Raw genomic sequence first — 25976 nt, forward strand, 5'->3', positions numbered from 1 at the left:
AGATGGTCTGTCTTAAAGAAAGTGGAAAAGCAGAGGAAGATAAGATAAAAGGAACTGCATTCAATGTAACTTTTGGTTTCCTCTCTTCCTCTTTGATGCAATAAAATGTTTTCAGAAAACCTTGAAGAAAATACAAGATAAGCTCTGCAGCTTTCTAATTCACCCACATAGCATTTATCTGTCATCCACCAAGTCAAATTACTTTTTCTGAGAACAGTTTTCTATAACATAATCCTGGGGAGTTAAAAGTGAGAGGAAAAATACTTCTCCAGGGAATCAGCTCACATGATTTATATTTTATCTTCATATTCTTTGGCCTTTCTCCCCTTTTTATGTTATCCCAAATTCATCTTCCCAGTTGTTCCCAAACTAAACCCTATGCCCGGACTATCTTCTGTAGGCCAGTTTTATTTTTTCCTTCCACCATTTGAACAACTCTTGGAAATCTATCTACTTGAAGAAAAACATTGGCAAATTTCCCCAACATTAACCCCAAAGGCCCTCAGTTACTACAATTCAGAAACCTGTACCTGTATTTGTACCAGCCACTCAATAGATCCTGGGGCTACAGAAATTAGTATGATTAAGCCTTGTGTCCTGAATGAGTTCACAGTCTTGTGTGAGATACAGACCTGCAAAGAGAGGTTGATTCTGCCTATCTCAGCCATACAATCATGTTCATTTCCTTTATGGTTTGTCTTCCCCCCTAGACTGTAAGCCTCTCAAAGACTAAGTTTTTATCTGTTTTGTTTACTACTGTGTAATCAGTACCCTAGATAGTGCCCTCAATAAACATTTGTTGAATGAATGAGTGAATGAATGAATGAAAACAAATGAATTACAACATAGAATAATCAGTAAATTGATGTGCTTACAAGAGAAGAAGGAGCACAGAGGAGGGAGTACTGAACTCTTGCCGGGGAGCAGTGGAGTTGGAGGGGTGAGGAGGCCTGCTGGGGGAGGTGACTTCTGAGCTTGGTTCTGAAGGTAATGGCTGCCAACCTTGATATGCCTTGCATGGTGTCTGACTCAGAGGAGGTACCCAATAAAAGTTTTCTGAGTTAATAAACTTTACAATTTATGAAGCAGTTATACTTATAGTATCTCTAATATTGTACCACTTATCACTTAACACATCCTGGGAAGGGAGGACATGGCCACTTCATGCTGGATTATGTGGTTTTAGAAGCTCTGTCACCTGAAAAACCTCTCAGTAGGGTAGGGACATCTGGAAAACCCAGTGTCTTGGTGTGTGATGCCTGTAAGAAACTTTAGAGGCTGGGTCAGCCACTGGCTGAGAAAGAAAGCAATTTTAAGTATTGCTTTAGGAGAGGAGTCCCATCCAGCAAGGTGCGTGGGAATGGAACAGACAGAGGCCCTGAGCCAGACCAGAGCTTATTACCTAACTTCCATATCTACCACCCAAACCAGCTTGAGATCTTAAAATTTCTGAAAAATCAGGTGGTTGACATGACAGGGAAGGAGGTGGGTTAGAAGACAAGAGGAGATAAAAACAAAATAAATTTTTGGTTGAATTTATCTAATGACCTTACTGAGGGGAAAAAAACAATGATGACAACAAACAAACAAACAAACAACAACAACAAAAAAAAACAAGATATGAGGCCTAGACTTACTACTAGTTTATTTTAAGGATTCTTAATTGTTTTTAGCTCCAGCTCCTTCCTGACATAATTATATTAATGCTCAGGAGACTAAGAACCAAAACTACTGAGATTGTGAGCCTCCTGCCTCTGGTGTGATTTCTGGGCTCTCTCATGCTATTCCAGACCCACCCTCCGTGACTGATTGAAGACACCTCTGTATGAGTAACACCAAATTATGTCAAAGATTAGATTCATCACCTCCAATTAACCTTCAGCTTGTGTTTTCAATATGTGTGTGCAGCTTCATCATACACAACAAAGACACTTTCTTCAACAATGCCACAAGAAGTAGAATCGTACATCACATTTTACAAAGAATAAAGTATGAAGAAGGAAAAAACAAAATTGGTAAGTAGCATATTAGTATAATAAGCTACATTTGATTTGGGAGATTACAGACTTTTTTTCCTTTGGTTTTATAAAGTGTATATCAATTCTATAACTTCTCATGATTTATAAAACCTCTACTCCCCTGATGGATAACTCACAAGTGTAAAACCTTAATAGCACCCTTAGATCTTTTAAAAATAGCATGTTATCTCATGTATGTAAGATCAGGGAAAAATTCTCTTAGTTCAATAAATATTTATGGTGTTCCCATTATGTGCCAGGCAGTGGGCTAGATGTTGGGGGAGATGGGCATGGTTATCTTCTGGAGCATATGTTCAAGAAGTTAAAAGCCAGCAATAAACAAATAAGTAAATACAGTGAATAACATGAAGAAATTGAAATGGGTGATCTTACAGAGATAGACTGGCAAGGGGTGGAGGGTGGAGATCAAGATGAGATGGAGTGGTCAAAGGAAGCTTCACTGAGAAGCCAGGATTTGAACCGATACCTGATGACAAGAAGGGGACAACATGGGAAGATAGCGGGGGAGTTGTTCTAGGCAAGTGCAGAGATGAACTGTCACACATAAGGAAATTCTCCAAATAATCACCTCCTCCATTAAATAACTTCCATTATTCTTTTTTTTTAAATGAAATTTATTGTCAGATTGGTTTCCATACAACACCCAGTGCTCATACCAGCAGGTGCCCTCCTCAATACCCATCACTCACTTTCCCCTCCCTCCCACCCCCATAAACCCTCAGTTTATTCTGTTTTTAAGCGTCTCTTATGGTTTACCTCCCTCCCTAACTTTTTTTTCCCTTCCCCTCCCCCATGGTCTTCTGTTAAGTTTCTCAGGATCCACATAAGAGTGAAAGCACATGGTATCTGTCTTTCTCTGTATGACTTATTTCACTTAGCATATTCTTATATATGTATTTTATTTTTCATTTTATTTAACTTCATTTTAAAATTCCACTATAATTAATATACAGTGTTGTGTTAATTTCAGGTGTACAATATAGTGATTCAACAATTCTATGCACAGTGCTCATCATAATAAGTGCACCTTAATCCCCTTCGCCTATTTCACACACACATACACACACACACACACACACACACACACACACACACACACACCAACTACTAAGTTGTTTCTGTAATTAAAAGTCTGTCATTTGGTTTGTCTCCTTTATTTCTTTGTTTCTTATATTCTACATATAAGTGAAATCATACGATTTTTGTCTTTCTCTGACTTCACTTAGTATTATACCCTCTAGATCCATCTATGTTGTTGCAAATGGCATGATTTCATTCTTTTTTAATGGCTGAGTATTATTCTAGTGTGTGTGTGTGCACGTGTGTGTCTGTGTGTGTGTGTGTGTGTGTGTGTGTGTATAAATATATAAACACACAACGCATCTGTATCCATTCATCTATCAATGGACATTCACAATTCATATTTGGGACTTTTTTATGAGAACCTTTCCATATTATTTTATCACATTTTCTACATTATTAAACAGATTATCATCTATCAGGAGGATTTGGGTGGCTTTGTCCTTATTTCTGTCCAAACAAGCTTTTTATCAGTAGTTTAAATAATGACCTATAGCACTCAGGATCTAGTCAGGAGACAAAAATCACACATAATTTTTATAGGGAAAATGTAATATAAAAACTATGACAGAGGATTGGAGTAATCAGGGATTGGCTAGTAAAGGGTAAAGAGAACTCTAAAGGATAAAGAAATAGCAGATATTAAGGGTATCTACCACTTTTGGGAAGACTCCCCCCAGCAAAGCTGTGATTCAGACTCTGCTGGAAATGGTGCGGCTGTGGTTCACTAGGTGGCAGAGCAGTGTTCTGGAGTTGCTGGCAGAAATTGCCTGGAGGGGCTCCAGGGAAGCCATTCATTGGGAGGTGTTGCACCAACAGCACTACTCTGTGAAACTGTTTAAGGAAATACCTGCCCTTGGGGCAGTACCATGTGCTACCGGCCACCATGCACTGCCGGAAGTTGGTGCCATAGAAGCCATGTGTTGCAGAAGCCTGCTGAGAGGAGCATACTGGTACCAGGAAGGCAAACTCCTTACTCTTCCAGAGTCCTTCCAGTGCCCTCTACTGACAAAGCCTAACATTGTACAGCCTGGTAAAGAAGAAATATTTACAAGGTCCAGCTCCATTATGGCAAAGTAGGCAATGAAAATATATTTGGAATTAAGAGGCAAATAAATTGATACCTGGTATATGGCTTAAACAGCCTGTCCATCAAGCTTTCAGGTCGGGTGGACTCTGGAGGGATGCATTAAATATGTTTGTCTTTGGAGTCCAGAGCATAAGAGATCTCAGTGATCTGGAAATCTTAGCCAAATCCAACAAGGTGACATTTAATAGTTTGTAAATGTAAAGTCCTACACTCGAATTCAGCAAAACAACTACCCTGGTACAGTGTGGGAGAAATGTTGCTCAACAACATCATGAGAGGAACAGACTTGAGAGGCTTAGTTGAATGCAAGCTCAGTGAGTCATTAGTATGGTGAAGCTGCCAAAAACTGCTTTGATCCCAAGCTGAATAAATTAAAATATAATACAGAGAAAATGAGAGCTATCTAGTCCAAATCTGAAAACACCTGAAATAATAAGTTCAGTGAGAGTCTATGTAGGTGGGTATCGTAAAATTGAACCTGATTTAGGTCTTTATTAACTTCAGTGGGGTTGTGGGTTAGCACATCTTTATATTTTCTGCAACAGTCAACCATCCTTGAGACACATCCTCTCCATAAAGTCCTCCATGACCATTCCAGCTTGAAGGTATTCTTTCTTCTTCCTGTGAATTCCTATGGCAACTATTTCTGAAATGTTTATTTAATAAGCAACCATGTACAACTCTTCTTTCATTATCTTGAATTCTTTATTTTCAATGATATTATGAAAATTCTACCACGCAAAAAGAACCACCATTAATATTTTGGTGTATTAAATAACTTAAATAAAAGAAAGGATAATAACCATATGATCTTCTCAATAGATGCAGAAAAAGCATTTTACAAAGTATAGCATCCATTCTTGATAAAAACTCTCAACAAAGTAGGGATAGATGGAACATACCTCAACATCATAAAGGCCATATGTGAAAGACCCATGCTAATCTCATCCTCAGTGGGGAAAAACTGAGAGTCTTCTCCCTATGGTGAGGAACAAGACAAGGATGTCCACTCTCACCATTACTATTTAACATAGTACTGGAAGTCTTAGCCTCAGCAATGAGACCACAAAAAGAAATAAAAGGCAGCTAAATCAGCAAGGGAGAAGTCAAGCTTTTACTATTTGCAAACAAAATGATAGTCTATGTAAAAAACCCAAAAGACTCCACCAAAAATTTCTAGAACTAATACATGAATTCAGCAAAATCACAGGTTATAAAATCAATGTACAAAAATCTGTTGCATTTCTATACATCAGTAATGAGGCAGCAGAAAAAGAAATCAAGGAATCAATCCCATTTGCAACTGCACCAAAAACAAGAGACCTAGGAATAAACCTAACCAAAGAGGTAAAAGACCTGTACTCTGAAAATTATAGAAAGAAATTGAAGAGGATACAAAGAAATGGAAATGCATTCCATGCACATGGCTGGGAAGAACAAAGATTGTTAAAATGTCTATACTATCCAAAGCAGTCTATACATCTACTGCGATCCCCATCAAAATACCACCAGCATTTTTCACAGTGGTAGAAAAAAAAACAATTGTGAAATTTGTATAGAGCCACAAAAGACCCCAAATAGCCAAAGCAATCCCAAAAAAGAAGAACGAAACTGGAGGCATCATGATTCCAGATTTCAAGCTATTTTATAAAGCTATAGTCATCAAGACAGTATGGTGCTGACACAAAAACAGACAGATCAATGGAACAGAATTAGAAAACTCAGAAACGGACCCACAATTATATGGTCAACTCATACTTGACTAAGCAGGAAAGAATTTCCAATGGAAAAAAGGCTGTGTCTTCAACAAATGGTGTTGGGAAAACTGGACAGCAACATGCATAAGAATGAAATCAACCACTTTCTTATATCATATACAAAAACAAATTCAAAATAGATTAAAAAAACCTAAATGTGAGGCAAGAAACCATCAAAATCCTAGGGGAGAATACAGGCAGCAACCTCTTTGACCTCAGCTATAGCAACTTCTTACTAGACATGTCTCCAAAGGCAAAGGAAACAAAAGCAAAAATGAACTGTTGGGACTTCATCAAAATAAAAATCTTCTGCACAGCAAAGAAAACAATCAACAAAACTAAAAGGCATCCTATGGAATGAGAGAAGATATTTGCAAATGACCTATCAGATAAAAGGTTAGTATCCAAAATCGATAAAGAACTCCTCAAACTCATCACCCAAAAAACAAATAATCCAGTGAAGAAATGGACAGAAGATAGGAATAGACTCTTTTCCAAAGAAGACATACATATGGCCAGCAGACACATGAAAAGATGCTCACCATCACTCATCATCAGGGAAATGCAAATCAAAACCACAGTGGGATACCACCTCACACTTGTCAGAATGGCTAAACTCAACAACATAAATATTATATTAATTACTTTTTAAATATGTATCCCCTATTTGCTCATGTAATTTTAACAAACAAGATATATTACACTTCACTTTTATCATAACTTTTTCAGTTAACATTGTATCATAAAAATGCTAGGAAAGAAATGAGCAGAAGTGAAATGATTATGATAGTAGCTATTCTGAATTATTTCATAAAATACAAATTTTTAAAGACAGTGCCTTCGCTAATATTGGTGCTATAACTTGCAATACATCTCACAATTTATTATAACATGCTAGTATATTGAGACTGTAGCTAAAAACTGCTAGTCTGGACAGTAAGCTCTTTAGTTGTAAATACGCTGCCTTATTCATCTTCGTATCATCATTGCCTAGCACACTCTCTGGCATGTAGTATGAGTGCTTCTTGAACTGAATTGAAAATGTTTTAAACACAATATCTAATCATCAGCATCCTTAGACAGTAAAAAAATTGTGTACAATGAGGCCATTCATCAATAACTTAACTTTTGCATCTCAAAATGTGAGCTATTTTTACAAATAGCCAAGATGAAGACCAAAGGACAGAGACAGTGATTTGTAAATATTCTGGAGGAGTGCGGGAAATGTTGTATTGCTACCAGTTATAAATGATCTTTGTAAAAGTTTCTCATTTGTTAAAAGGAGAATTCTATTCAAGAACCCCAATGCTTTTTATCTTTTAAGGTTTTATTTAAATTCCAGTTAGTTAACATAGTGTGTAATAATAGTTTCAAGGGTACAACATAGTGATTCAACACTTCAACCCAACATCCAGCGCTCATCACGAGTGCACTCCTTAATCCCCATCACCTGTTTCACCCATCACCACCCCTCCCCCCCATCTGGTAACTATCAATTTGTTCTCTGTAGTTAAGAGTCTGTTTCTTGGTTTGCCCCTCCCTCTTTTTTTTCCCCTTTGCTCATTTGTTTTGTTTCTTAACTTCCACACATGAGTGAAATCACTTGGTATTTGTCTTTGACTGACTTATATTGCTTAGCATAATACTAACTCCATCCATGTCATTGCAAATAGCAAGATTTCATTCTTCTTTATGACTGAGGAAAAAGTCCATTTTGTGTGTGTGTGTGTGTGTGTGTGTGTGTGTGTGTGTATGGTGTGTGTATATATATGGTACACACATATATATCTCACATATTCTTTATTCATCAGTTCAGTGCTTTGAAAATTGGTAATGATGACCTGGAGAAGTATCTAATTTAGAAATGACCAATCACAGAGTAAATTATTAACACAGAGTCAGGCATTATGCTAAAAAACATGGAGTAAAACTACAAATGCTCGGTTGACCCAGTGTTTCATTGTCATCTTTGGTTTTACAAATAAAAGAAACAACAGAAGAAATTTTAATTTATTGATAGAATAATGTTTATCTAATGTTATTTTCTACCTAAACTCTTTCTGAAAGTGACATCTTCCATGAGCCAATAGTGATCAAAAATAATACAAAAATACTGATTTGTAAACATGATTCATAAGGATATTTTGCTGGAGTGTAAACTACCACTATGTAAGTTTTCCTGATTCACTCTGAATTTGTTACAACTGTGAAAATCAAACCTGTTGAAATCCATTTTCAAAATAGAGCAATTAATAGATCAACTAAGATTTTTTAACAATATAAGTACATGAAATAAATTTTGAAATTGACTTGTATTTTCAAAATTGGTACTCAAAGGGGAAGTTAGTGGAGTAGTAGACTTCAAGTAGGAACTATTTTCTCACTTTGCAGGACTTTGATAAATTATGATAAGTTTACAGAGGTCATCAACAGAGTCTGTTATTAGGTCCCTGTCAATTCTGTTTTTTCTAATATCTGGGATGTTTGAAAGTTGATTGCTGAGATATGTGGAATTCTCAATAGAGACTCCAGGGAATCAGAGTTTTCCACATAATCATTTTTATTCATTTGTTGCAAAGGTATTTATTGAGGGCCTCCTGCCTGCTAGACAAAATACAAAAGCAATACAGATACTTATACTTCACATGTTTTTCTTAGACATTTAGTGTTAATGTCAAGCATCTTAAAACAGTACTGTGTTACGGTGGTTAAAAGTACATGAACATTGATTGACCCTCCATCAGTAAAAAGTGAATCAGCGTATGTTCTATTTCCCACTGAGGCTAAGCCTATGCACTCTAATCAGAATCTAAAGCATAGGGAGCATTCCCCTACTAGTCACTTGAGAGACGTTGTTCTAGTCAACTTCTTTGAGGTACATTTTAGGAAGTAGCATAATTCTTGATCTGAAAGAAACTTCAAAGGTCAACACATTCAACTTCTGATGGCCAAGAAGGAGTGACAGGCACAAGATCAAAGGGAAAACAGAAAAAAAAGTATGAGACTACTATTTTCAAGACATCAAATGTTGGGCAGCCAAGAATAGGGATCCCTGAGAAACAGAAAACAAATAAGGTGAGCCCCATAATTGTCTCCACTTGCTATTTTGACATAGTTTCTAGATAGCAGGCTAGGGAAGGAGAACCCAGGCAGAACCTGGTAGCCTGCCTGAGTTGAGAAGATGTTGCTGAGAGTCCAAGGAGACCAAGGCAGTTAGAGTTCACAGAACAGAGTACCATAAAGTAGAAAGTTCCACCAAGAGAGAACTCTGAAGATCAGCAGCAGGTCCCCGCTCAAGTATTTAGCTGACTACTGATTAGTGGATATGTATTAGGAAACTATCCAAAGTCAGTGAAAGAACAACCACAAAGGATTTCCAATGTTATTGGAACACCTCATCATTCGCAGAGCATGGAACATAAATGCTCTAAAGAGCCCAATCCAAAATCGAGAAGTTAATAAACCAAGTAAAAAAAAAAAAAAAGCAAGGCCTAATTCTTTGCTGCCTGCAAGAAACACACTTTAAATATAAAGACAGAAATAGGTTAAAAGTAAAAGGTTCAAAAAAGTTATACCATGCCAACCAAAAGAAAGCTGAAGAAGCTATACTGATTATCAGATAAAAATAGATTTCAGAGAAAAGAATATTACCAGGGATAAAAATGAATTTAGTCAATTCATCAGGAGGACATAACAATCCTAAAAGCCTACAGCTTCAAATGACACGAAGCAAAAACTGACAGAAATGCAAAGAGAAATAGACAACTTCACAGTTATATATTTCCAATACTTTTTTCTCAGTGATTAATAGAATAAATAGACAGAAAATCAGTAGGAGTTAGAAGACCTGAATAACATTACCAGTGAACTTAAATGATCTTTTAGATCAGTCCACTACCAACAACAGCAGAATATGTACTTTTTTTTTCAAGTACACCTAGAACATTACCAAGATTGGCATATTTGGGGGGGAATAAAACATGATTGATGGATTTAAAGGGATTCAAGTCCTACAGAGTATGTTTTTTGACCACAGAGGAAGTAGATTATATGTTAATAAGATAATTTCTGGAAATTTTACAAATATTTAAAGCTAATACACTTTTAAATAGCTCATCAGTGGAAGAAGAAATCAAAAGAGAAGTCAGTATGTTGTATTCATTGAAAAAACAACATATCGAAAAGTGTGCAGTACTTAGGGATAAATTTATAATACTATATGCCTATATATGAAAAGAAATACCCAAATTAATGATCTCCCCTTCCACCTTAAGAAACAAAAAGAAAAGGGAATTAAAGTAGGTAGATGAAAGGAAATAATAAAAGAGAAGAAATCAGTGAAATAGAAAACAGAAAAAACAATAGAGAAAATCATTGAAACCAAAAGCTGTTTCTTTGGGGAAAAATATAAAACAAACAAAAAAATTTATAAACCTTGTGGTGGATACACCCAAGGCGACTTCCCAGTGAGTCATGCCCTGTGTAATTCCTTCTCCTTAAGTGTGAGCAGAAACTGTAGCTTAAATTTAACCAATAGAATATTGCAAAGGTGATTGTGTCACTCCTGTGATTATGTTACATTACAAAGCTTAAGAGATCTTCCAGATGTGGAAAAGTTCTTAATCAGTTTGACTTTGACTTAATCAAAAGGAAGATCATTCTGGGTGGGCCTGACCTAATCAGGTTTAGGCCTGTCCCCAGCTCAGAAACTTGCAGTGACACAGATTCCCTCTCTCCTTTGCTGGTTTTGATCAAGCAAGTTGCCATGAATACTGTAGCCACAAGGAAATCAATTCTGTCAATCATGTAAGGCAGCTTGGAAGTGGCTCCTCTCCTAGCTGAACTTCCAGGTAAGAATGCAGTATAGCCAAAACCTTTGCTTTGGCTTTGTGAGACCCAAAACAGAGAACCTAGGTGAAGCATATATCCAGACTTCTGACTAAAAGAAGCTGTGAGATAATAATGTTTTTAGCTACAATATATCTTATAATTTGTTACACAGTGATAGAACACTAATGCAGACTTCTAGCCAGGCTTATCAGGTAGTAAAGAGAGAAAACACAAATTCCTAAATTTCTAGGAATAGGAAAGGTGATCTCACCAAAAATTTTCTGAATATTTTTAATAATCTTTTATTATGAATAATCTTTGTCAATAAATTTGACAAATGAAATGGACAAATTTCTTGACAGATGAAAATAAAACCCATTCAAGAAGAAATAACCTTGTGTTGTTGATTTTGGCCATTCTGACAGGTGTGGGGTGATATCGCATTGTAGTTTTGATTTGCACTTTTCCTGATGATCAGTAACGTTGAGCATCTTTTCATGTGTTTCTCGGCCATCTGGATGTCTTTTGAAAAATGTCTATTCATGTCTTCTGCACATTTCTAAATTGCGTTATTTGTTTTTTGGGTGTTGAGTTGTGTAAGTTCTTTATATATTCTGGAATGTGTATCTCAGATATGTCATTTGCATATATCTTCTCCCATTCCATAGGTTGCCTTGTAGTTTGGTGGATTGTTTCCTTCACTGTGCAGAAACTTCTTATTTTGATGTGGTCCCAGTAGTTTATTTTTGCTTTTGTTTCCTTTGCCTCGGGAGACATATCTAGAAAGAAGTTGCTGTGTATGGCTGATATCAAAGAAGTTTTGGGTTTCCTGTCTCACATTTAGGTCTTTCATCCATTTTGAATTTATTTTTGTGTATGGTGTAAGAAAGTGGTCCAGTTTCATTCTTTTGCATGTTGCTGTCCAGTTTTCCCAAAACCATTTGTTAGAGAGACTGTCTTTTATCCACTGGATATTCTTCCCTGTTTTGTTGAAGATTAACTGACCATAATTGTGGGCTCATTTCTGGGTGTTTTATTCTATTCCGTTGATCTTTGTGTCTGTTTTTGTGCCAGTACCATACTGTTGTGATCACTACAGCTTTGTAATATAACTTGAAGTCCAAAATTGTGATGCCTCCGGCTTTGCTCTTCTTTTTCAAGATTAGTTTGGCTCTTTAGGTTCTTCTGTGGTTCCATACAAATGTTTTTTGTTCTATTTCTGTGAAAAATTCTGTCGGTATTTTGATAGGGATTGCATTAAATGTGTAGATTGCACAGATGTGGAGAAAGGGGAACCCCCTTACACTGTTGGTGAGAATACAAACTGGTGCAGCCACTATGGAAAACATTATGGAGGTTCTCCCAAAAGTTAAAAATAGAACTACCCTACAATCCAGCAATTGCACTGCTAGGTATTTATCAAAAAAATACAAAAATACTAACTCAAAACAAGACATGCATCCCAATGTTTATAGCAGCATTATCTACAGTAACCAACCCAAGTGTCCACAAGCTGATGAATGGGTAAGGAAGATGTGGTACACATACACAATGGAATATTACTCGGCCATAGGAATGAAATCTCACCATTTGCAATGACATGAATGGAGCTAAAGAGTATTATGCTAAGCAAAATAATTTAGGGAAAGGCAAATACCATATGATTTCACTCGTATGTAGAATTTAAGAAACAAAACAGATGAGCCAAGGAACAAAAAGTGAGAGTGGCAAATCAAGAAACAGACTTTTAACTATAGAGAATAAACTGATGGTTACCAGAAGGGAGATGGGTGGGGGATGGGTTAAATAAATGGGATTAAGGAGTGCACTTGTGATGAGCACCAGCTGATGTATGAAAATGTTGAATCACTGTATTGTACACCTGAAACTAACATAACACTATATGTTAACTGGAATTTAAATAAAAACAAAAAAATAAACTTATGTATATAAGCTTAAAAAAAGAAGAAATAACCTAGTTAGCCCCGTATGTATTAAAGAAATTGAATTTGTACTTTAGAATCTTCTCACAAAAATACCCCTGCAGGCCCAGATTATTTTATATATGAATTCTATGAGCCATTCAAGAAATAATACCAATTTAAAAAAGCTCTTTCACAAAATTGAAACAAATAGTTATATATCCGTATGATGGAATACTCAACAATGAAAATGAGCTACAACATGGGTGAATTTCAAAGTAATTATCCTGAGTGAAAGAATTCAGACAAAAAAAGAGTAAATGCTAGATGATTCCATTTATACAAAACTCTAGAAAATGCAAACCAATAATGACAGAAAGCAGATCAGTGTTGCCTTGGAGATGGCATAGGGAGGAGTGCCGTTCCAAAGTGGCATGATAAACTTTAGGGTATTTGGGGTAATGGATATATTTGCTATCTTGGTGCTGATGGTTTCAGGTGTGCATATGTAAGTCAAATCTTCTCAGATTGTGTGTTTTACATCTCTGTCATCTGTCGTATGTCAGTTATGCCTCAGTAAAGCTATTTTAAAAATAATCCACATACCTAACACCCTTCCCCCATTTTATATATGAGAAAATTAAAGCCTGAGGGCAAGAGAACTTTTTCAAAGTCATACCACTAGTCCAATGCAGAAGGGTTAGATTTATCTACATTGAAGCTTCTAGATCAAAATATAAAAAGAGCTCCTGGAAGAAAATCATTTTTTGGTATGATAAATGTATCCACTTTTCTCAATACATTCTTGTCTCTGTGCCAGGTATGCGTCACTGTTTGGTTTCTATTTGAAAATCTGATTTCCCAGCCCTTGATTCCAATTTGCTAGCACATAGCAAAACTTTCCAAACTGAGTCCCCAACTGGGTTCAAATCATTTTTGAAAACCTAGATTGCTTGCTCCAAAAAGTACCACCCTCACATTAGTCTTGAACATTGTGAGGATTCAAACTCAGTATTAGTTCAAACTGAACTTTTTTATCATTTTAGGTCTGAATCGTTTGCTTACCAATGGCTCCTATGAAGCTGCATTTCCTTTGCACGAGGTATTGTCCTGCCTTTCCTCCTCCTCTGTCAATTTCTTGTTATTAAATCACCTTCTGGGAATAGTCATTAATTGAGTTTGCTGATACGACATTTGTTCAGAGTGAAATTAATTTGTTCAATGGATAATGAGGGAGGGCCTACTTGCATTGTGACGTCTCTCCCCCAGCACAGATTTATTTTATGTATCTTTATGTAATTGTAAGAATACTTGAGTCAAGAGTCACTCAGCATGAGTTCAGAGGAATCGCTGAGGGACTCCAAGTCATAAAATTAGAGAAGCATTGAAAATTTGCATGAGGCACCACACCCATGGGGAAAATGTTGCTGAAATATATAGTCTCTGCAACAAAGAAATTTATAGCTATTTCTTCGAGAGTAGGGGGGAGCCATTTTGAAAAGTCTCTGGTAACCAGAGGGTGATGAATGGAAATGAATAGTATTGTACATATTATTGCTCATTTAAGTTACATAAATTTTGATATTCTCTTTATTTGCTTCATGGTTTTTGTCATCTATAAGGATTTTAGTAAATGTAATTGTGATTACCCTTAACTCTGTTTTGGGTTATTTAACCCAGAATTCTCTTTTACACATAGGTTTACAGGGACTTAATCCTCATGATTGGTGAAAGATGGTTCTCATCTTCATGGTATTGAGCCCCTACTTTGTACCAGTCACGGTGTGACACAGCAGAAAGATGACTATCACAGCCCATGCCTTGTAGGACCTCACAAACTAGCCAGGCTGGAACTCCTGGGAGTGATTTCCAGAAGCCTTATACTAGCAATGATGATAACAGTTTGCCAATAAACTTTGGAGAACTGTTCCAACAGTTAAATGGCAAGTCTTTCCAAAACATACCTTTTATTATTTGGCTTAGAGTACTGCCCCTGTTGTTTTAAATACTACAAGCACACAAAGGTGATACAGAATTTTACAAATCTTATTCATTAAGAAAACTAGAAGCTTTAGTCTGAGACCCTGTTTACAGACTGCCATGAAACATTTTAGGAATGATTCTTTCAGTATGACAAAAGCAAACATTTTGACCCAGAGGTATTCTAGAGCCGCACACAGGTGATTCTGAACTCTAAAGACAGATTTCCCCAGAAAACATCATGTGGCCTCCTGTAGTTATTAGTTGGCATGGCCCCAAAAAGGTTTCGAAGACAACTGCATTCTCCCACAGCCAAGCCCTTGTCCGTAGTGAGCAATAGTAGGGGAGCAGAAGTATCTGTGTAGGCGAGTAGGTGGCAGGTATGAGGAGGTCTAAGAAGATGCAGCTTTGAAACCCCATGGAGTAACTCAAGGTGTCTTTGTGGCTTCCATATCTTAGTAAAGCCCTGTATTCTATGAGAAGAGAACTTCCAAATCAGTAATAGCAACAACAATAACATAATTGCTCTTTTGACTCTTTACTCTCAGTTTAGCTTAATTATATTATTTAATCTCATAATAACCTCTAAAGGCAGGAAAGCAGGAAGAGCAGACATTGTTGCCAACGCTTCATGTTAAAATTTTAAATAGCGGTTTAGAGAAAGGTTAACCCACCTCTAGTCACTGTGTGAGCTTGTTGACCTGAGACTAGAACCTGAGTTTCTTGTCTTTCAGCCTGGTTCACCTTCCACAAGAAAGAACTTCTCAGATTAACGTTAATAATTAGTCCACTTCCAGAAAATGCTTTTTCTGTTTGTGAAACTAGCATTGCCATTAACTGAACTCAGAAAAACCTGCACCTGTCCCGGCCCTTTGTCTTGTCATTTGTTCCATGAAGTGGTTGAATTATATTTGAATTGTTGTAATTTTGAGGTTATATCCAGATTTTGTATTTTAGATTTTTGTGTGGACAAGGCAAGGGAACAGCTATGGCTGTTTACCAACTACCCTGTCTTGAGACAAGTGGAACTAAGTCTTTGGCATGTGTTCTGGTCAAGACACTTTATTCATTCAAACCATGAAAGACATTTAATGAGGCAGATATTTTAGTTCCATTATGAATTAGGAATCCAGGGCTCAGAGAATTTAAGGTCTTCCAGCTAAAAAATAGCAGAACTGAGTTCGAACTCAGTTCAAACCTGCCTGATTCTAACAAGCATGTGCTTTTTACTACACAGCACCATCAACAAGATTATGTCCACAATAACTGCTTTGCCTTCAATAATATGTATCCATTTCTTTCCTATATGACCCCTATCACTACTCTTGCCATAATAGACTAGTATTACTGTCAGATTTTCCTTATGACTTTTTTTGGGTATTACCTCACTGGCAGTGGTGTTTTTATCCCAGGGAAGTTACAGAAGTAAAAACTCCATTAGAACCCATGGAGCGGAAAACCACCGACATCTGCTCTATGAGTGCTGGGCCTCCTGGGGCGTGTGGTATAAATACCAGCCTTTGGATCTTGTAAGGTGAGTTTTTAACCAGCTGCAAATATAAAGCTTGCACAGAATGATTAGGGAAGACTGTCAGCTGGGACAAGAAGAAAGTCTGAATTACATAGCTCTTGATCACATCTGGCTTTATCTCAAAAAGGCAACTTGGCCAGGCCTCCCACAGGACTTTATAAGGAGCAGGCCATCCATGTGACTGTTATTGACAAAGTATCAATAACGACGGCAGAAAGATGCTTACATATATTAGTGACAAATAGAATATTAGTTACTGTGTAAGTAGGAAATACGGATTCTGTCATTGTAATAAATTTCAGGCTTATTTTAATTTTCAACTGATAAATTTTAAAGATTGTTTTGGTTTTGCAAGTCAAATCAGTACATCTGCTTTTAACTTGTGATGACATTGGAAATGTATGCTTTTTAACTGTTTATGTATGTTCAACTTTCAGCATTCATGGCAGCATTATTCTCTGACATCTCATTATTTATTTACAGAATGGTTATTATTAACATTGGGTACCAACAGTCCATACTTTGTGGATTCCTTAGAAAAGAGAAAGTCATGTCTCATTTCCTAGATTAGCTTGATTTGATTTACTCTGACTAGTGCCCTCAAAAATTGAGCCCAGAGGAAAATGAAATAATAAGACAACTCACTTTATATTTTTGTCTCCCTGGGCAATTAGCCATTCTTCCTGCCAGAGTCCTTGTTACTAAGTATTTACTCCTATTGACCCAAGGGCACTGACGAATTGTGTACTATTCTATGTATCAGTAACAAATAAACCAGATGATCTGGGTGAGTGGAAAATATTTTCTGAGATGAGATCATTTTCTTTTGACCAGTCTCAATACATGCTAAAACAGTGGGGGTGGGGAGGATACAAGTAAGTGCTCTTCCCAGCCTCACTCCCAATATTACAGGGATACACTGATTAAAAATTACAGAAAAGTACTGCAGGCAAAATATCTGTCCTTGACATTGTTTTGATTAAGACTTTGCAGTTTATCATTGTGTTAAACCCATTGTGTTTCTAGTATGATGCTAAATACCTTTGGCAAAGACAGTTGGAAGGCACCATGTCCAAGAAATTCAGTTTCCTTCATAAAAACAGGCTCTGCATACTCGAAACAACTAGAAAACAGTACAAGACTATACACAGTTAGGTAAAATGTATTATGATAAGTTTTATAACAATTTGGAAAAATGGGAAGGATAGATATGGGTAGGTGCTTCTGTGGAAACCTCTGTAGAGTTGAGCCTGGAAGAGATTGGGATTTGTATTGCCCAAAAGGAAGGGAGAGGAAAAGCACAAGCAAGATTTGAGTAGTATGAAGTTTTGGAGTATCTAGGAAATCTCATCTCTTAAATAGCTCTTATCCTATAAATTTTGCTTCTTCCATGTCTCTTGAATCTGGCCACACCCTAGTATCTCCTCTACCATACTGCCTCCTTCACCTTTCAACCTGGACTATGGCTGTTGTCCCACACTTGGTCTTCCTTTTCCCTCTCTGGTCCCTTCCAGTCCATTCTCTAACCGGCAGACAGAGTGATATTTTTGGAATGTGAATCTGATAATGCCCCTCGAATGTTAAAACTCTCTTATGATTTTCCCTTTCCCCCAAGATAAGGATCAATGCATTTAGCATGGTTTACAAGACTCTCTGAGGTCCAGCCTCCACCTACCTTACCAGCCCACCTCTTGTTATCAGTGTTCCAGGCACACTGCCCTTATTTTACCTGGTTCCTTCTGCTACAGGTTCTTTGTACTTATGGTTCCTCTGATGGAAATACTCTATCCTGTCCCCAGTCCTTCCTAGCTAATAGTCATCTCCTCAGAGAAGTCTTCCCTAATTAAGGTGATCACATGGTCTTAGTTTATATACTTGTGGAATTATGTTTCTCTCCTTTTGTGGAGAGGACTCCACAAAAGGAAAGGGAGAACACTCCCTTTTCCCAGTGTTCTAATTATAAACTTATTTCTTTAATTGATTGATGTATATCTACTCTATCAGCCTGTGAGCTGCACAAGAGCAGGGACCATGCTTATTTTGTTCATCATTTTATCTTCAGTTCATAGCACAATATTTGCCACCTGGAAGGTAGTTTCTATTTGTTGAATGAATAAAAGAATATTTATCTGTGTATTTGAATGTATGTTGAAAAAGCCTTCAGGGAGTGAAAAATTTCTGTTGGAAAACAGTGGAAGATAGGATAAAGGGGATAATCTTTATTCCATCTTTTAGGAGCTTTTAGGAACCATTGGACATTCTAAGAGGAAAGCAGAAGCCAGTATTTGGAAATAGGTGGTAAACAACATTTGTTTAGAATGAGAATAAAAAAATAATTAGAATATTCTTATATTAAACTAAAAAATAATGAACTTCTGGGGTACTTGGATGGCTCAGTCGGTTAAGTGTCTGACTCTTGATTTCAGCTCAGATCATGATCTCACGGATTGTGAGTTCAAGCCTCACATAAGGCTCTGCGCTAACAGCATGGAGCCTGCTTGGGATTCTGTCTCCCTCTCTCTCTGTGCCTCCCCCAATTGCTATCTCCAAAAATAAATAAAAATAAACTTTAAACAAAATAATGAACTTCTAACTAATAGCATGTAGCATTTGAGAGGCATAGAAAGTACAGTTTGGGTTGTATTCTAGTGTAAGTCAATTATGTTATTAATGGTGTTTGAAAATAAAATAAAAAAAACAAACAAGGAATTCCCTGGATACCTCTGAACTTCACAGACTGCAGGGCACTAGGCAGACTGGTTAGTCTCTGAAAAACATTTTTAGAGGTGCATGTTGAAACTTGTGAAAAATCATCACTTAAGAGGAAAAGTTGCTCTCAGTGTCCCTTCATATTGAATCTCAGTAATTAGAGTTCTTTTCTTTATAATATCATGCAATTCTAGCATTGTAAACATCTTATAAGGCTACAGAATATTGAGAGGGGTGTTTAAAGTTTTTTACAGTAACTTTGTTTCCTGTTTTTAAAAATATACGTCATTATAATACATGTGCTACAAACAAGCATACGCTAGGAAATGGCAAAGATGAGATGATGTGTTGTCACCAACACTTCAAGTTCTCCTGGTTCTGTAGTAAGAAATGTCATATCTTCCGGGGCGCCTGGGTGGCGCAGTCTGTTAAGCGTCCGACTTCAGCCAGGTCATGATCTCGCAGTCCGTGAGTTCAAGCCCCCCGTCAGGCTCTGGGCTGATGGCTCAGAGCCTGGAGCCTGTTTCCGATTCTGTGTCTCCCTCTCTCTGACCCTCCCCCGTTCATGCTCTGTCTCTCTCTGTCCCAAAAATAAATAAACGCTGAAAAAAAAAATTAAAAAAAAAAAAAAGAAATGTCATATCTTCCTGAATGCACATGGGTTTTGCTCTGTGTTCTTACACAAGCTTGTGTATAATCATGTTCCTTTATGGAAGAGTTTATTCTATTTCCAATATATAATAATAGGAGAAGAAATTGAAGCCCAGAGCCTTAATTTGGTTAAGTATCTATTCTCTTAGATGCATGTTTATCAGCAAGGACACTACAAAGTAAACTTACTGAGTAAAGTGTTAAAATGCTGTTGTGTCTTACACAGGCGGTACTTTGGAGAGAAGATTGGGTTGTATTTTGCCTGGTTGGGCTGGTATACCGGCATGCTCTTCCCAGCTGCCTTCATTGGATTGTTTGTCTTTTTGTATGGAGTCATTACTCTGGATCACTGCCAAGTCAGGTATGGGGAGCTCTGGGTGAACCTACCTTTGCTTCTATTTAGAGATGGGTGGTAGTACTTTGGGGATGTTCCCAGATCATGGGCCCACTTTTTCTTCTAACCTCCTTCTCAGTCACTCCTAAAAGAAATCAAAAGGCTCAGTTCACAAGATCTTCCATCCATTATCCATGCTGTTGTAGTCTTCATATACAAGGGAAGCAGGGTTTACATTTGTAGGCATATAAGCCACTCTGTATCCACAGAAAATATCACTTCCATTCACTGGGTAAAAGTTACTATCTTTCTGACTTTTTACTTTTTCTCTTCTAATATTGCAAAGTGGCAGGTTCACAATCCCTTTTTATGAATTCTGTGTTTTTGTAAGGACCCTTTAAACCTAAACCAGAAAGACATCTTACCAACTTGTTGGGCCTTGAGAATGATTGATGTTGAGGATTGTTAGCTCTCTCACCATAATATAGTTTAAGGTATTTGTACAGAGTTTATTGCCAGGCTGAACAGTGATCCTAAATAATAAATGTGCCTTTTAGAAGTGATTACAAAAGTAAAAGGGATTGATTCTCCTGCCTATAAAAATATTTTACTTTTTGGTGAAATTGTTAATGGGTATGTAGTTTCCCCCCAGAACTAATGCATCATATTTTTATTTATTACTCCATTATTAGTTTTCACTTACCATACACATAGAGTTTGAGGCAGACACTTTTAGGTACCTTGTTGTTCCTAAAATTCAGTACAAAACTGTTTCAAATCTGTGCAATGTTGTGAATTACTTTTGTGTAATTTAGGGTATAACATCCAATGTTTTGCTTCATGTATTTTCAGAGTTTAACTTATTAATATTTAAAGCCAAGAAACAGCCTCATAAATAAGTAGGTTTATCAAATTACTAAAATCTTCAGGCATTTGTTTACATTAGTAACAGATAAGGCTAGGAATCTAATCAGGACAAAAATCTGGTCTACTGGGTCTTATTTAGTGGTTGAATATTCTGGTGAAATTGGATGGAAAAACATGCTCTTATGTCATTAAAAAGTGGTCCTTTTATATTCTCTTTTCCAGTAAAGAAGTCTGCCAAGCTACAGATATCATCATGTGCCCTGTGTGTGATAAATACTGTCCATTCATGAGGCTGTCAGACAGCTGCGTTTATGCCAAGGTAATTTCACATCTGCAGCATTTTAGGTGGATTGAATCTTTCATACATTTTCCTGAGGAACAGAGGGTAACTGTATTCTCTTTGTAATATCTGGTCCTTGATTCTCAAGTTTATGTTGTAGGAGAGAGTTACCTCTATCACTTGGTATTCTAATTCAAATATGTTTTTTACTGTATATGTATTTTAAATGTATTAGCTCTGATTATCATCACAAGAAGCTTCAGTGTGCAAACTGCAAAGAGTACAGTTGTTAGAGTCAGAGAAAGATTCAAATCTTGGCTCTGCTCTTTACCACCTGTCAGTCCAAGAACAAGTTACTTAATTCTCTGAGCCACGGTTTTCTTATCTGTAAAATGGAGAACATGATGCTTGTTTCATACAATGGTTATAAGAAATAAGCTGAAATGTATACTGAGTCACGTGCTTGGCAAATGGTAAGATCTTGGTAAATGAGAGCCGCAGTCATTTTTCTCCTTCATCATTATTATTGTCAAATAAATTTTAGATTCAAGACTAGTTCAGCTACTTACCTCCTTGATCTTGCACATGGACAGTCTCTTTGAGGCTGAACTTTTTCATCTGTAAGATGCCCACAGTGATAGCTGCCTTCTCTGCTCCATGGAATGTCCTGAAGACCAAAGAAGGTAGTCTTATATGGAAAAGTGCTTTGAAAAGAACAAATACATAGCATCATTATGTCTATTATGTATCATTGCATGTCCCTTTCCCATGTTATGCTTTTACTTAAACTTTAGACACATTCATTGAATTCCTTATTTTTTACTTACGGTCAGTCTCACTAATGCAAAGCAATAGCTGGAGTATGGGCTGTTGAAGACTTTCCAAACACCACTGCCTGTCAACTTGCCCAGACTTCAGATACAAAGAGGGTTGGCAGACTTTATTGAATGTCTGCAATCCCTGCAGCTTGGATCTACCTAATTATACTGTTGGCATGGCAGGGTTTTGTTCATTTTTAACGAGAACATTTGATAGACAGCCCAGGAGCCCGCCCATCCATGATGTCATCAGCAATGCAGGTGTCCAGTCCATGTGGGTGGAGGCCAAACCACAGCAGCCAGGTGTGATTTTAGGAAAATTTGGCTAAATGCTGCAAGGGGCCAAAAAAGCACAAAATATTCTCCCTGTCTTTGGAGAACATATAGATAGACCCAAGAAAGTGAGACAAACTTAACAGAATGAGCTTGGGAAATACAGATTTGGTGAGGCCCAAAGAGGTCTGTCAGCAGTATAACTTGTTTAAAGATCATGAATTAAGCTTGAATGACTCAGGTGTAAAAAGTCTGCTTTTTGGGGGGCACCTGGGTGGCTCAGTCGGTTAAGCGTCCGACTTGAGCTCAGGTCACGATCTCACGGTCCGTGAGTTCGAGCCCCACGTCGGGCTCTGGGCTGATGGCTCAGAGCCTGGAGCCTGTTTCCGATTCTGTGTCTCCCTCTCTCTCTGCCCCTCCCCCGTTCATGCTCTGTCTCTCTCTGTCTCAAAAATAAATAAACGTTAAAAAAAATTTTTTAAAAAGTCTGCTTTTTGGGAGTCTCAGAAAACCAATGTTTTGTTGTTATTGTTGCTTAGGAGTATTTGTTTTCTACGTGGAAAAATATGACTGGAGTGAAGTTCTCTCTTTAGGAGATCCATGACAATCCCTTAAAAGGATCATAATGGACAGTTTAGAGTATTCAGATTTTATAGGAGCTAGTTGAGCAGCTATCCTACTGAACATAAGATCTAGAACAATAATAATTATAATAACAGCTAGGCTATAGATATCAAAGTAGCTAGGCAACCTACATTTTTATTTCTAATTCTTACAGCAACTTTAAGGTAGATGTTATTACTCTGATTTTACTCAGGTAAAAATTACTTTTCCATGGTCACACAGCAGTGAGTAGCTAGGCCTTGGTTTATCTCACTGGAAAACATATCATTGTGCCATATTGAAGCTACAAGATGTTTAGATTCTGGATTTCAGATTGGTCTTGCCTTTAAAAACTTAATAAAATGAAAGCTAAAACGCTACAGAATGAAATAACTGAAGTTCTATAGTGTTTCCTTTAGAAATACTTATTAGAAATGCCAAACTGATTTCATGGAACTGAGGATACACTGGAATGTTGGATCAAATCAGAGTCTCGATCCAATGTAATCACTGGCTGTTCTGCTGGTTAAGAATGCTTCATTCTCAACCTTTACATTCGCAAGGTCAGCAGAAAGGCCTTATTGGCTTGTTTCACTGGAAAAGATACTGGAAGCCCACACTGTCTGGGAAGAAAGCGCTCACAGCCCAGAACTTGGCCTCCAGGCCCCCCGATGTCTCTCTTCGGCTACCTGTCTACATGTTCATTTTGCAGACAAGTTCTCATCACATGCTCGGGAAGGTGGCTGCTGACTGCCACAACACAAGGCTTATATCTTCCTTTCTTTATCTCCTTAGGCATATTTTTATAAAAATTCTTGGTCTACCATTACAGAATGTCTCTTTCAGAACCTGTATGTTGTCTAGTTTGGAATTCTTTGGAGGCAGATGTCTTCTCCAAATACTTCATTGTTTTGGCCTGTGCATGTTTGTCTCTTGGAGTTGTCAACTACTTTGGGTAACGGTCATAGGACAAGCACTCAGCTGTCAGTCCTGGCGATTTTACAGAAGGAGAGGACAATGTGTCCTAGGCACCACTATGCGCTGCACTTTTCCAGAGGACTTTTTGGTCAGAGTTTCTTTTTTAAGCCTGCCTAGAACAAAAGAGAATTGGGCAGAGCCACTGTCCCTTGATTGTTATCCACTAGCCCTGGAGTTTAACAGGAATGGACTGAGGAGAGAATGCGTAAGGACAGCTGGCCAGGGAGCACCTCCTCATCTCCTCAACCAGGCAGGACTCTGAGCACCCTTATATTACCCCGAGAACCAACACCTGCAGCTTGTCCTCCCTGTTGCAGGTGATTTGATGGGGGAAACTAACTGTCCAGGGACTGTGAAGGGAGAGGCTGGAGTAGAAATTATGTATTTCTCCAAGCTGAGCTCCCATACTGTTTGGGAACTGCCACTAACTGTCTCCATATACCACCATATACTACAACCTACACACACACACACACACACACACACACACACACGCCAACTCAAGGCAACTTTCCATCTCCCCTGGGGTTTCTCAGAGTCTTTGTTTGTTTTTGTGTTTTGTTAGTTCCCTGAATCTACTATCTTGCTTCTCCAGGGTTGATTTTGGCAGAGGGAGGCATCAGTCTATCTTAACTTACATTTTAGTAGGAACCAGAAGTCCATATTAACTCGCCCCTCCTGATTCACATGTTCCCAGATAACTGCAGCCGAAAAATGTCTCTCTCCACATGTTTGTACATCAGTCCCAGGGAGGGACTCTAATTGGTTCTGTTTCAACCACATGCCCCCTAGTGACCTACATGAGAGAGATCTATTACCAGGAAAAGGGAGGAAAGATCATGTGAGCAGCCAAAAACAATGACCACCACAATTCATTCCAGAATCTACACTGATGGTGCAGGCTACGACTTCCACCAACTCCCTATAAATACCCTAATAGCACAGACCAGCCACATATAACTGGAACTCTCAAGCTTGATTTAATTCTCAGTGCATTATACAATATGCAATATACAACTTAACACTCCCTTTGGTGTATGAATAAAATGGCTTTTGCCTTTTGTCTACATTAAATATTTGAATGCTGCTCATCTCTCCTATGTTCAAAGAAAAAAGAAGGCATAAACTTTTGGAAAATTTTGAAATACTTCACAATATGATATAACAGGAAAAGACCTGTTTATAGTTGGTGCATTCTCCAAGGGACAGTAAACTATATTTTATACAGAGCTATAAAGCACCCCAAAAAAGGTTATGCTTTATGAATGTATCAGTCATCATTTCAATTTGGCATGACATTGGTGTGATTTATCCTGGAGGTGGAAATGAGCATAGCAGTTTTGCAAGACAAATATCTTTGCTTTCTGCTGTGGTATTTGTGATAGAATATATTATTCTAGCAATAAAGTATTTGCTAGATAAAGTATTTGTGTTGTGTGTAATAGGTAAATACAATGATTACCCAAGGCTTTAATAAAGGTGGAAGTGGATTTTGTTAATGGTCTGCTCGCTCTTCTTTGTAATATTAAAATCCAGAGGGCAACCCAGAAAAAGGTTTGCCCAAAACTACACAAACAAAATATCCATGTTTCCAAAGTGAATAAATGAGGCATTAAAAATAGAAATCAGAAGACTTTAAAGCAGCAATAATCACACCTTTCTGGTCTTAAATATAAATTTTCCATATACATATGTGCACATATAATATTTTTTATGGTGTACAAAAGAAAATTCTTAGCATTCTTGGGGCTGCTAATTAATTTCTAACTAGATGATACCCATATACAGGGTACAGATTCTCTTTTGCATATCCAAACTATTTCTCAGTTGGAGGAACTCCCTTCTTGATTATGATCCAAAATGAGTATCTCCCAAAGAAACCCTGCAAAATTCATTTATTTGTATAGAATTGAAACAAATGTGAATTGAAATATAGTATATGAGAAACTAGTTTAACTATGATTCATAATGTTCCCAGGTAACTCACCTCTTTGACAACGGAGCTACTGTATTCTTTGCTGTTTTCATGGCAGTCTGGGGTAAGTGTCCTGCATCCATGTAACTTGAGTTCCCCTTATATGCTTTATAATATGTTCCTTCAGAAATCTGACTTTGTCCTGTGGATGTGAAAGGAAGAAGCTTGCATAAATTCAGTTTGGCCATTCTATTAGACACAAGCTGATAAATAATTCATTTATTTATTTAAAAAATAATGTTATAGAGAAGAAATATGT

At 37.3% G+C, this 25976-nt stretch overlaps 1 protein-coding gene across 5 annotated transcripts in view; it reads left to right on the plus strand.

Annotated features, from left to right (window-relative positions):
- Window positions 1-25976, plus strand: part of ANO4 (anoctamin 4) — a 422446-nt gene that overhangs the window by 304356 nt on the left and 92114 nt on the right. For all 5 annotated transcript variants that reach the window (XM_043562306.1, XM_043562307.1, XM_043562308.1 and 2 more), the window contains 6 exons: window positions 1909-2015; window positions 13765-13820; window positions 16111-16232; window positions 19816-19950; window positions 21013-21109; window positions 25721-25781. In XM_043562306.1, the coding sequence (XP_043418241.1) occupies window positions 1909-2015; window positions 13765-13820; window positions 16111-16232; window positions 19816-19950; window positions 21013-21109; window positions 25721-25781 (578 nt within the window). The remainder of the gene's footprint in view (window positions 1-1908; window positions 2016-13764; window positions 13821-16110; window positions 16233-19815; window positions 19951-21012; window positions 21110-25720; window positions 25782-25976) is intronic.

This window comes from Prionailurus bengalensis, chromosome B4 (genome assembly GCF_016509475.1).
Source record: "Prionailurus bengalensis isolate Pbe53 chromosome B4, Fcat_Pben_1.1_paternal_pri, whole genome shotgun sequence".
NCBI lineage: Eukaryota > Metazoa > Chordata > Mammalia > Carnivora > Felidae > Prionailurus > Prionailurus bengalensis.